At 42.2% G+C, this 13,432-nt stretch overlaps 1 protein-coding gene across 1 annotated transcript in view; it reads left to right on the top strand.

Annotated features, from left to right (window-relative positions):
- Plcl2 (phospholipase C like 2) overlaps positions 1 to 13,432 on the top strand; it is a 175,326-nt gene that overhangs the window by 133,204 nt on the left and 28,690 nt on the right. Inside the window, exon 4 of the mRNA XM_070018650.1 lies at positions 4,200 to 4,275. Coding sequence (XP_069874751.1) covers positions 4,200 to 4,275 — 76 coding nt within the window. The remainder of the gene's footprint in view (positions 1 to 4,199; positions 4,276 to 13,432) is intronic.

Here is a 13,432-nt window from a genome sequence, read left to right on the forward strand (position 1 = left end):
GGTAAGTTTCTCAGGCTGGCAGCATGGTGTCTGCTGTGCCAGGATTTAAATCTGTATGCTTAGTGGAGATTTGTCGGTGAAACTAATTCATTTGAATTCATGCATATAGTGCTTATAAAATCAATCACTCTACTTGGCCTTGCACATGGATATATTAAAGTACTATACCTCAAAGTAAACAGAACAACTTCCAACGGTATTTCTTTGGTTCATCTCTCCATATTATTCCTCACATAGCTGCTGACCTGAGATGCTTATTCTGGTAGTTGTACATTAAATACAAATGATTTCTCTTTCTAACAAGTCCTTGTTAAGTGGTGCTAAGTAAATTTTTATTGATATCATAAAAGTTTTCTCAAGGGATTGTACTGAAATATTATTAGGAAAAAATGAAGCTGGGGGTGCAGCTCAGTGGTAGAAAACTTGCATGGCATGTGTGAGGCCCTGGTTCAATCTCAGCAAAGGAAAATAAATGAAAGAAAAAAGAAAATAATAACTTGGGGCCGATGTCAGCAGGCAAGATGACATTCTGCATGGTAGTAACTTTCAGAAATGACAGGATTACTTCTGCTTTTGTATGTCCTTCTGTTTGTAATGCCCTTTCTGTTTAATTTGTACAGTTATTGTTCATGTGTCAAGACCTATCATAGTAACATGGAAAAAGCAGAGCTCTAAGGGCAGGTATAATACCAGTTTCATTAGTTATTTATTACAGCTTCTTCACCTGTAGTCTTGGATGACCTTGAAAAAGTAGCCTGACAAGTATGTCTCCGGTGTTTGCAGATATAAAACTAACATCCTGGGCTGAGAATGTGGCTTAGTGGTGGAGTGCTTGCCTTGCATGCATGAGGCCCTGGGTTCCATTCCTCAGTACCACATAAACAGAAAAAGACGGAAGTGCTGCTGTCCCTCAAGTGGTAGAATGCTAGCCTTGAGTAAAAGAAGCCCAGGGACAGTGCCCAGGCCCTGAGTTCAAGCCTCAGTACTGGCAAAAAAACAAAACAAAACAAAACCCTAACATCCTCAATATTCACGTTACAGGGATACTGTGTCCATTAAATGAAATAAAAAGCACCAGCCATGTATTAATGTAAAGGAAGAGAAGGCATGGAATTACTTTTATCTTGATTTTTATACTACTTGTAACTGCAGCTTGCTATAAAGTAGCAAACTTAGACATAAGTTGTTTCCTACTGATGAGCCAGACCTGGAATTCAGGTTGCCCTTGCTTTATTCTTGGTGCCATGTACTCTATAGCCAGATAGCATTATCAGCAGAATGAAAGCAAGATATTAGCTAACTGTCAGGAAGGCCTATGGCCTGGCTTTGTCTCTGCCAACCAGCTTCTCTTGTAAATCCTTCCTTAAGGGTCCACAGCCCAAAGGACTTCTTCAGTAGTAACTTGACCTCTAAAGAATATGGACATTAAAAATACTATGAGAGTAGAGAATGCATGCTATGCACAAGAATTATAAGTTGATTACTCAGCATCACTTTAACTATAAATATGGAATTGGGTGTAGTGACACATGCCTGTGATTCCAGCGACTGAGCAGGCAGAGGTGGGAGCATCACACCTTGAAGCAAGTTAGGCAAAAGCTTGAGACCCTATCTGAAAGGAAAGGAGGGAGGGAAAGAAGCCAGAGAGGGAAGAAGGGGAGGATAAGAGAAAGAAAGGGAAAAAGAAGAGAGGACAGGGGAGGGGTGGGAAGAACTAAAGGGCTAGGGATGCGGCTCGAGTGGTGGAGTGTTTACCTAGGAAGAACAGGCACTGATTGCAATTCTTAGCATTCCCCTCCCCCCCCCCAGATCCTGATTATAAATGTATATCCTCAAGCTATAAAAAGATACAAACTGGCAGGTCCTTCTTCCAAAGGAACTGGTGCAAACATCTGATAACAGGTGCTGGAAGGTGGGCATCTTTGTAAGGTCGGGCAGTGCTTTCTTGCTGCCCTGTCTGTGCTTCTCGGCCTGTTTTGCTGTGTGGCTGGTTCCCTCTGGGATTCCTAACACCTCCTGGAAATGCCTCCTCCTGTTTTCTTCCAAACTGAGGAAAAGTGGCTTCTTGCTCAGGCTTAGCGTGTATTGTCACACTGCTCAAGAGAAGGGGGCCACGTCCACCCCTACTGTCAGGCAAGGCACATCCACGTGGACATCTAAGCCACAAACAAGACGGGTGGGCATCTGCATGGATGCCATCACAGCGCAGTGACCTCCCTATCAACTCTCCTACCCGAGGGCTGTGCTGCTGTGATACTTGCATCACACCAGCAAGTGGCCGCCATGATAACCATGCCACATGTATTGTAGCTGTTCTTGCGCTGCTGGTGTGCTCCTCCCTGCTGCGCTCCCCAAGTCAGCAGCGTTGCTTTCACTCAGCCTGGGCAGTCAGCGCTCGGTCCCCACATAGAGGGCTGTCCAGGGAACTAAGCATCCTGCACTTGATACAGAGCACAAGATGCAGAGGGGAAGTGCATTCCTTACACCCTGCAAATGCTTTTCTGCTGGAAGGTTCATACTTGTTTAAGTTTTTTGGCCATGCTTTCTACTGGGAGATGCTTCTGTGAAGAATAATAATGTGCTTGTTGTTTCTCAGAGCTTCATCACAGCAAGCTTTCCAAGTAGAACTAAAATTAGTCATGAATGTTAGAAACATTGCCAGTGAGCATATGAAAGAAAGGCATACTCATTCAGCTAATTTTGTGCTACCAGAAAGTGCTCTGCCAGGCCCCCCTGGGAAAATGGGGAGTCAACCATAACATCTACCATTTGCAAGTATATCCTTGAGCCAGTCTCTCCACATGCACCCTCTCATTTGATCCTCCCACGGTGAGATGTCATGTCTTTTAGTAAGCTCATTTTACAAGGAGGAAGTTGGGATTCTGAGGTAAAATACCATCCTAAACAACAATACAGAAGTGAAGGACTTGCAGAACAAGGACTAGAAGCCATTTTAGCCTGTGTTCTCTCTGCCCATACTTCCTCCCCTCTCACCCCCTTCTCCCCCCCCACTCCCCCCCCCCCCGCGTCCCTGCCAGGTGGTCTGTGTATAAGAGCCCATGCTCATCTGAGTTTATTTTTTAGTTCTGTGGTTTTCTTCCAAATTGCTCTTGCCATGTTCTTTTGCTTCATGACTGGATTCACTTTATTCTTTAGATTTTTCTTCCTTTTCCTGTTTGAATGAGGAGTCCTGATTGGCCACTGCTTTGATACTGAGCTGTGACAACTACTGTCTGTGCTTGAAGCAGTCCTTGTGTCTTCAGATCTCTCTTGGCTTGACATCAAAGCTGATGAAGGTTACTGGTGACGATACAACCTTTTTAGTATGCAAATATGTAATAGCACAGATGACTTTATATCGGCATAATGGAGTTCTTAACTTCATTTTTATCACTGTTCAGTACATCAAACTGGAAACTGGAATATTTTAATGTGCAAGAGTGACTCAGATTTTGAAGGATAGATGTGAAAATACAGAGTTGCAGGGTGCAAGTTTTACCACTAAGCTGTGAACTTCTGGGAGACAGGGGCTGCCGTAGAGACCTTCCATGAACAATGAGGACATATTAAACTTTCGATGATTACTATGAGTTTTGTAGAACAGGGAAAGTTGAAAAATGTTGTTCGACTATCAGTATCTAGCTCACTTAAAAGGCTTGCTGGATTATGCACCATGATCTGGTGTATGGTAGGCCAGTGTTCTACCACTGACTACATTCTGATTCACCTCATCCCTTTATTTTAAATGTCTATTGCATATTTTAAACTGAGATCCAAATGAAGACATTTTGTCTAAAATGGGTAAAATTTGTAGGTGTTAGAGCTTTCTATAAAATGAAGGCGAACATTTTGTCCAAACAATGACCAAAAATATGATTTAAAATTAATAACAGTTGAGCATACATCTCTTTATTGCTTTTCACTATGAAGCAGACGTGGGTCAGGTTGTCTCAGGGTTCAAGTACACTGTAGTACTGGCCTGACAACAGCTGAAGCACAATATAACTCACAGCCCATTTCAATGATTGTACTGAGATCCATGCTTTTATCACTTTTCACCTACATACACGAACTGGACTGTGGGTGATTGGTAGAAAAGCAGCTTGCAACTTCAGAACAGATTGTGTTTAGGAGAAGTGCCCTGGGTACAGGTGCAGGGGTACCTGGCATCATCTCATGTCTGGGTGTTCCCTCCACAGATGCTTCAGTCCCTCAAAGCATTGATTGAAAATGCAGACGCTGTGTATGAAAAGATTGTGCACTGTCAGAAGGCAGGTAAGTGGAGATTTCTTTCCTTGAAAATAAAGTTAATAGTATCATCTATTTCTCTTACAACTATGTCATCTTTCTCATATTCTATTTAAAAAAAGATAATTCTTTTCCATGGCCAAAAAAAATACTAATTTATTGTTTCTCAGCCCTAGATAGCAAACTCAACTGCAAGGAGATTTCAAAATGCATCAACATTGGTCTGAAATGTTGGCTAGGAATTAAAAGTTGTTTGTTTAAAAAAAGTTCTCAGAAGAATGGGGTGTGGTAGCATATACCAGAAGCCCCAGCACACACTGGAGAAGCCAAGTAAGGAGGACCTTGAGTTCAAGACCAGACTAATTCTATATCAAGACCTAGTCTCAAAGCAAACAAAAAACAGCACACACACATAAACAAAAATCCTCAGGCATCTGTAGCGTTCAGCCAAGGTTGACCTCACCTGCACTAGTTCGTCCTCAGTCTTTCCTTTGCCGCCAAGCCTGCTGGTCAGCAATGACCTCCTACTATTGCATAAGCAGAAAAAGAATAGTGTCCAGTTACAACTTGGTAATGCACTGGGATTTTCAAGTACTGATAAAATACTGATCTGATTCAATACCTAAATGCTGTGCCATGTTATAAAATTCTGCTTATATGAAGGGCCATCTACAGGTGCTTTTACAATGAGCTTATATCCTATTTTAAACCTATTATAGGTTGAAAATATTATATGGTGAAAATACACTTAATCCACCTGAGCTGTAGCTTAGCAACACAATGTGCTGAAGAGCATCAGACACTGGCCCTCATGGCCTAGTTGCTGTGTCTTACTGCTGCTGCTCAGCCTTTGTGAGAGTGCAATGTCAGGTACCTAAGAAGAGATTAAACTTCGAAGTCTGGATTCTGCCAAGTGCTATAACTCTGACACCACAGTAAAAGTCACAAGTAGAACCCTTAGACATCAGGATCCATCTGAGGTTGATTTTAAGTGTAGTAAGGTAAGAAAAAAACAAACAAAAGCCTTCCATTTTCTGCCAGTTTGTCCTACTTTCTTTTTAACTGTCCCATCTTTCCGGAGACCTTTCACAATTCCAGGATTTATGTTTCTATAGCATCCTGCTCAGCCCTCCAAACCACATATTTGCATCACTTGTTAGTGCTTCTTTAGTTATTGTATTTTATTAATGCATTCCATCTTCTAAACAGGATAATAACTTCCAAGACTGTATATTAAGTTACTCTGCATCTTACCACGACATCTGTTCTAACAGTCTGTGCAGAGTAGTGGCTTGAATATTAACTAACTAAATGCAATTTGACTTTTATTATTTTATTAACCACATGTGTGAGAGTTGTGGATTGGGGAAATTTTTTAAAGAACTGGCTATGGATTCAAAATTTGAGTTAGGATTAATGCTTTGCAAATTTATTGGTTTATGAAATTCAATCATTTCTGGTATAATACACCTCTATGATTGTGGTAAAAGGTTTGCTTGCTTGTACTTAAAACCTTTTCTCTTATGGGATTTTTTTTGGGGGGGTGGAAGATGTGTATTGTGTAATGGCCAAGTGTCTCAGGTTTAGAGATCTTTAGAATCATGTCTACTATCTAACACTACAACCTTCCTGTTATCTTGAGTACTTCTATTTTTTTTCAATATTTTGGCTGGTCATGGAACTTGAACTCAGGGCCTGAGTGCTGTCCCTGAGCTTTGTCTTTTATTGTAAATGTGATGTACAGAGGGGTTTACAGTTACATATGTAAGGAAATGAGTACAGTTCTTGTAGAGCAATGTTACCCATTCCCTCATTTTCTCCCGCTTTCCCTCCTCCTGACTCCCTCCCCAGCAAGTTGTAAAGTTCATTTCCACTATAGTGTCTTGTATCACTTTGCATTAGTCCACCTGTTATCCTATGTCTCACCATTTCTGTGATTCCCCTTCCCATCCTCAAATCAGATAAACTTATATATAAGACAAAGCAAAGGGTACTGAAATAAAAAGAAACAATGACCAAAGGGGGAGGAAATGCAAGATAAAAGAAATAACTGTACACAGTACACTAAAAAAAAGGAACAGGAAAAAAACCCTCTTGTTTCCATATCTTATAGTTCATTTCAATTAGCATCACTTCATAAGGTCATATGTACATAGTTAGCTATTGTGATCCTCTGCTAGAACTATCCTAGACATATACTAATTATTACAAATGAGGAAACCATGGAGCCTTTGTTCCTTTGGGTCTAGCTTTCTTCACTTAATATGATTTTTTCCAAGTCTTTCCATTTTCTCACAAATGGGGTGATGTTATTCTTTCTGCTGGAAGCATAGAATTCCATTGTGTTTATATACCACATTTTCTTGATCCATTTGTCCACTGAGGGGCATCTGGGTTGATTCCATATCTTGGCTATGATAAATAATGCTTCAATGAACATAGTTGTGCTAGGTAAATGCCTAGAAGTGGGATTGCTGGGTCATAGGGGAGCTCTATGTTTAGCTTTTTCAGGAACTTCCATACTACTTTCCAGAGTGGTTGAATAAGTTTGGATTCCCACCAACAATGTAGTAGCAGTGTTCTCTTAGCTTTTTTGCTCAAGGTTAGCACTCTACCACTTTGAGCCACAGCACTACTTCCAGTTAGTTAACTGGAGATAAGAGTTTCATGGAAGGGCTGGGAAGGTGGTTCAGTGGTAGAGCGCTTGCCTTGCATACATGAGGCCCTGGGTTTGATTCCTCAGCGCCCCATAAGCAAAAAGAAAAAAGCCAGAAGTGGCGCTGTGGCTCAAGTGGTAGAGTGCTAGCCTTGAGCTGAAGAGCTGAGGGACAGCACCCAGGCCCAGAGTTCAGGCCCCATGACCGGACCCCTCCCTCCCCCCAATAAAAAGAGTTTCATGGAATTTCCTGCCCCAGCTGGCTTTGAACAGTGATCCTCAGATCTCAGCTTCCTGAGTAGTTAGGATTAGAGGTGTGAGTACTTATTTTAGAATCCATTGATCTTTTGTTTCTTTATTTACAACTGTTGTAAGAATTTACAGTCATTAGTCATAGGAAAAATTGCTTATTTGTATTGGGCTCAAAAGACATTTGCATAAGATTTTACTTTTTATAAGTAATTTTTATTCTGCATGCTTAACCCTGCAAAAAAAGGTCATAAAAGTGCTACAAGAAAATACTATTTTAGAAATACTTGTAGCCTTTAAGACAATTTTATTAGATAAAACTTTATTGAACAGTTAAGTGGGAATATGGAATCAGACATTCAGTCCCAATCTATAATAAAAAGTGCTTCCCACCTGGTGCTGGTAGTCCACGCTTCTGAGTATCACAGTTTGAAGCCAGCACAGGCAGGAAACTCCATGAGACTCTCATCTCCAATGAACAACCAAAAGGTAGAAGTGAAGCTGTGGCTCAAGTGATAAGTGCCAGCCTTGAGCAAAAAAAAACAAAACAAAACCCTTAAGTTCAAGCCTTAGGATACACACACACACACACACATACACACACACACACACGCACACACACACTCAGTTCCCACTCAAAAACAGGTACATGCCACTATGCCCAGATTTTCATTGAGAAGAGGGGTCTGGCAAAATTTTCTCTGCCCAACCTAGCCTCAAACTGTGATCCTCCCATTATCAGCCTCCTAATACATAAGACTGTGGGTGTGATCCCCCCCCCCTGCCTAGTTGTCATTGAGTTTTTAAGGGAGGGAAATACCTGATGATATTGAGAGAGTCATAGGTGAGGCCTGCTGGCAAGTGAAGACTAACTGCAAGGCTAGGCCCGCAGCCTGCTTCCCCAGAAGCAGGAGGGCCCAAAGGGGCTGGAGAAAGCAGTGGGAACAGCCTGGTTGGTGAGTGGCAACTGAGGCACCTATGCAGTCCACTCTTCTGAGAGAAGCTGGTAATATGGAAATTTGAGCAGTAAAGGGAAAAGTTTTAGGAGAAAAGTATATTACTAGGAATGTGTAGGCTCCAGTGAAGATGAAGACGTTAGGACATTAAAGAGACTGAAGGCAGCAGGAGCAAGGGGAGAGGGAATGAAGCACAGCTGGGGGAACACTTCACCTTAGGAATGGGGAACATTCTTCTTCTGAGCTAATAAGAAAGCGGTGGCATAGAGAAGTTCCCATTCTGAGAGGAGCGTATTCCATTAGAGAGACAGCCAAAGAAGTAGTGTTATAGAACCCCAGATAGGGGAGAAGATGGGGCAGTGAGGGGGCTCAGGACCAGGGAAAGCATGTTGGATACTTATTCAGTATTGAGTCAGCAGGGCCAGCCAAGGAGACTAACAGGTCATGCAGGGCTGATGAGGGACAGGGCTCTGGACCACGGTGTAAGATGGACATGTAATGAACAAAGAGCACGTACAAATTCAAACGTCCAGATAAGCATACAGGCTCAAGCAGAGAGCAGGTAAGGCGCACACACTAGGGATCTGAGCAGGAACTTGCAGAGCAAGAAGCATGGTGAACGTTCTGTTCATAAAAATTTATAAATGTTAGTTGAGGTGGGGAGGGCAGGGATGGTAGAGGAAAAACAAAGGAAGGGGTAACAATGTGCTCATGTACTCATTTCCTATTCATGTAATTGTAACCCCTCTGCACAGTATCTTTACAATAAAAACATATATATTAAAAATTTATAAATGTTGATGAAATATGCCAGCTTCTTTCAGGGGGGAAAGGTCTTTTCCACCTTTTCATCTTTCACTATTTTAATGGCCAAAATCATAGCCTCTGTCTCTGAATTATAGTCTTTTCATATCACTGAATTGATCCACTTCATAAATGATAGGACGATAATCTTGTCTCAGGGAGCTGGGAATTTTGATGTTTTAAACAATCTTGCTGTGTTCCCTAGTCTGGCCTTGAACTCTCAATCTCTGTCGAAGCCTCCAAGTGCTGAGATTATAAACCTGTGCCACCAAACTGGCCCCTTCCCATCCCCCCCACACCTTGGGCCTGAACTGGGTATTTTTATCAGATGACTTATAAAGGAAAATAAATTATTCTCTGAACGAGATTAAATCAGTGGTGCAAACTTCCTGCTAAAGAATTAACACATGTGTTCAACTTGTACTCCCTTCTGAAACCTCATTAAAATGACAGTAAGGGGTTTTGTTTCTAAGGCACAGATCTATAAAGACCAAGAATGGAAACCACAGAGTTTGGGAAACTGAAAACAACACGTGATAATTGACTGAACATGTGATAATTGACTTCTCTCTGACTCACAGAGGTGGATGGAGGGTGGGGGCTGACAGACAATCTGATGTACATGGTAGACCACCCACTCACAAGTTGGTGGGACAGGTGCCTCTGGAAATTGGAATCAGGTAGCTACAGTAGACAAGAATCTGCAAGCTGGATTGGGAGGAAGAGTCCTGACAGCAGCAAAATTAAAAAGAATGAAAAATGTCAGCCTTCATAGGGGGAATTTAATAAGTAATATTTGAAAAGGAATTCCAGCTTAACAATCTAAGACACATTGCTTAGAAATGTGGACACACAGTAAAGAAGGAAAACAAGATCAGTTAATGTGGTGAATGTTACTGGTTTGGGGGATGGGAAACTGATTAAAGCTCTTTGCCTCTTTGTGTGTATCTGTATCAAATAAACATGAAATTTAGAGTGAGTGAGTGAGCAAGGGTGGGCAAGAGAGTGAATTCCAGGACAGAAGCTGCTGGGGAAGTTGAGGTGTCCCTTGACTTGTGGCCACACCCACAAGCCTCTGGGACTCAGAGCTGGCCTGTGTATGCAGGGAGAGCCTGGTTCCTCTTCCCCAGGGAGCGTTTGTTCTGCTCTTTTTTTTTGGGGGGGGGGAGGTTCGGTCATGGGGCCTGAACTCTGGGCCTGGGTGTTGTCCCTCAGTTCTTCCGCTCAAGGCTAGTGCTCTACCACTTGAGTCACAGCGCCACTTCTGGCTTTTTTCTTTTTTGCTTATGTGGTGCTGAGGAATCGAACCCAGGGCCTCATGCATGCAAGGCAAGTGCTCTACCACTGAGCCACCTTCCCAGCCCTTGTTCTGTTCTTTTATAACGACTGGGAGCTTGGAGCTCCCCCTGAGAGAAAGCTCACTCACCCCAGCTTCTTTCTAAAAGCTCTGGGGGGAGTCTCATGCTTCTTGAGTTAAGTTGGGACCTAAGGTAATCTTCCAAATATCCTGAGCTTTAGTTACCTTTCTTGCCTATTCAATGGAAGTATTTGTTTTTTAAATAATGGATCCTATACATCCTTGTTTTCTTTGTTTTGGTTTCCCAAATGGTATTTGAACTTCTGTGTGGGTGACTGAGCTGAACATTTGAAACTGAGCTGCAGTTGACCACAGTGGTCCCCCAAGAGTCCCCTTACCCTGTGCTTGCAGTGGCCTGCTTGCTATGAGTTCATGTCTCTCTGCGTGTAGTTAAATTCCATCACCTTTTATTCAACTCTCACCTCTCACTGCTGTTTCCAACTGCCTATTTGTACACAACTCTTTTCTTCTCCATTTCTGGCTGCTGGCATCTGCTGAGCAGTTGGAGCTCCCTGGTGACCAAGCTTGATAGATTTGTCTAAGCTAAAAACACATGAGCCCCATGCCCCACTCCTTTGTGGGGACAAGGAGCGCAAGGCCCAACCACACCTATCTTGATTTGATTGCTCAGAGGCCTGTCTTTGTATTTTTTTAAATCTTTTTGCAAAGTCCTCAGACCTTAGTATTCTTAGGAATAGAGATGAACAGATAAACAACCTGTCACCATCATTCCTGGGTTCAACTCACATCATTAGCTAGCAAACAGCTCATCATCTGTAAAATTTATTTCCAGCGTACTTTCCAGAGGTTCTGTTAGAAAAGATTTGCAAAAGGAAAGCCAGGATCCTTACATTTTTGTTGTTGTTTGTTAGTATTTCTCAGCTTTGGCTTGTAGAAATAAAAGTTTCCCTGGGAAGCCAGAGCCATATTCTCTGTGCAGTGACGTGTATGACCATAATTAGTCACTCGACCCCTCTCTGCCTCACTTTCCTTCTTCTGAGTATCCTAGGATTCCCTGATGGCCTGTGGGTTCTCAAGTACAAATGATTTATGACCAGTTGCATAAGAGGCAGTTCTAAATGGCTTGATTTCAACTGCTTACATAGATTAAGCAATTAAACAAGTTGTTGCAAATAGTGTTTAGGATGCATAGATTGCAACCCTAATTTGGAAGGTGACCCTCTGAAGGTGACACCTGATCCAGACTCCCAGGTCCCCCTGGGGAACCCTAATAGATGTCCTCAGCGGTGATATAAAGTGACTAAGACTCGGTGATCTTCCAACATCCTTCCTCTTCAAGACTGTATATGGACTCAGTAGATCTTCTACAAACTTTCTAAATAATTAGTGAGCAGGGAATCTGTGAGAAGTCAAAAAAGCAGCTAAGCCATCAACGCTCCCTCCCCCAGTTAGTTCCCTCTAGGGCCTTCATCACTCATCAGGGGCCTAGGAGAGATGGTCACAAAGGTGACAACTCATTCAGAGCAAAACTTCAGAAGCAACAACTCGTATCTGAAAGCCCTCATCCCACCACACCCCATGTCCCCTGTGCTAACCCCCACCCTGCTGCTCTTCACCAGCTTTCTCATGAGGATTGTTTTCTATAAGTGTGATCAGAGCCCCCTGGCTTCTTGTTAATTATATGTATGGACAGATATATGTATATATATAATTACTACATTAGTGTTATACATGTATCTCCTAATAGGTATCCTTGGGTCTAAAATAAATTAGTCTACATGATCTCCAAAGCCTTTCAGCTCTGAAATGCTACAGTCTTCAATTCCTATAATATATAATGGGGCATATATAAGGAATAGGGAAAAAGTGAAAAAATGCATGCTAAGAATGTTTTTACAGTATTTATAGGTAAGCCATCTTACAATACAAATTTGAAACAGCATTAATAAACACTGCTCCATTGTATTACAAGACAATTCTGTGTTAACTAGTAAAGGAAAAACAATGTCTTGCATTTGTAGGGTGTGTTCCATGACAAGATAGTATATTAATTGCTGATTGGAAATAAAGAAAAAGGTTTCTACTGTCAGTGAGTGGCATAGATACTTCCATTCAGATATAAATGAGGTGTAAAGGAGGGAGCGTTCATGGTAGGTTTTGGTGGGAGGAGGCAGTCTTGGAGCCAGGGACTGGAGAACAATGCTGGCCTAAATAAGTTACATAAGGGAACAAGGAACCCTAGGTGGGCAGAACTTAGGTGTGCTGTCCGTGAAAATCAAATACCTGGCTGAAGGAAAATGTTTGATCAGAAAATAGATGAAATTAGGGTTAGAAATTCAGCATAGGCCCAATGATGGAAGCCTGGGCTCAGCATTTCCTAAAGCTTAATTCAAGGAGCACTAGTCATACTCAGTGGGCAAAAGTTTTTATCATCACAATACTACTTGTACACTATGGACATTCTATTAGTGTATGTGCCACATGCCCTCCTGTGGAACTCATTGTGTTCCATACTCACTGTTATAAAGTCCTGTTTCCAGTTCTGTTTGCCAATGTCTTGAACACTTCAGAAAACTGTTAGTGGCAGTGGAGTCTGCTCTTTAGAGACTGGTTGAATTGTGTCTTTCCTGAACACTCCATGTACCATACCTCAGCAACAGAGTAGATGGGGAAATGATAGCTGAGGACTAGATTGGTTGTGAGGTCCTGTGCCTGCATGAAAGTAGCATTGTCAAAGGGAAACAGTTCGTCAAGTGAAATAGCTAGTGGGTTGTCAAAGTAGCTTAGTGGAGCTTGGGGTAGAGATCAGGCTCAAGGATAGAACTGGCTGTCATCCAAGAGGAAGAGCTGCTTGAGTGGATGAGTTCTCTGGGGAAGAAAGAGCTGGAGGAAATACAGAAAATCTTGGGATGAGTTTAAGGCTGTGAATCAGAACTGATGTCTTTACCCTGGAGGCCGAACAGCCTCCCATGCACCTGGACCCTCACCCTGCTCTACTTTGCCTTTGTCTGAGGTAATCACTACCTTCTGATGTATCATGTAATTGTTTCTGCTCATCAGCTGTCATCTGCCATTCTCCAAGTAGAGAATAAACTCTTCCAGGGCAGGGCATCTGTTAATTCACAGCATATCCCAGACACCAAGAACAGTGCTTGGCACAAAGCTGGTACTCCAAAATAATTTAAGCTCAATTGGATACAG

The sequence above is a fragment of the Dipodomys merriami genome, unplaced genomic scaffold (genome assembly GCF_024711535.1).
Source record: "Dipodomys merriami isolate MVZ:Mamm:240054 unplaced genomic scaffold, mDipMer1.0.p SCAF_13, whole genome shotgun sequence".
Taxonomy (NCBI): Eukaryota; Metazoa; Chordata; class Mammalia; order Rodentia; family Heteromyidae; genus Dipodomys; species Dipodomys merriami.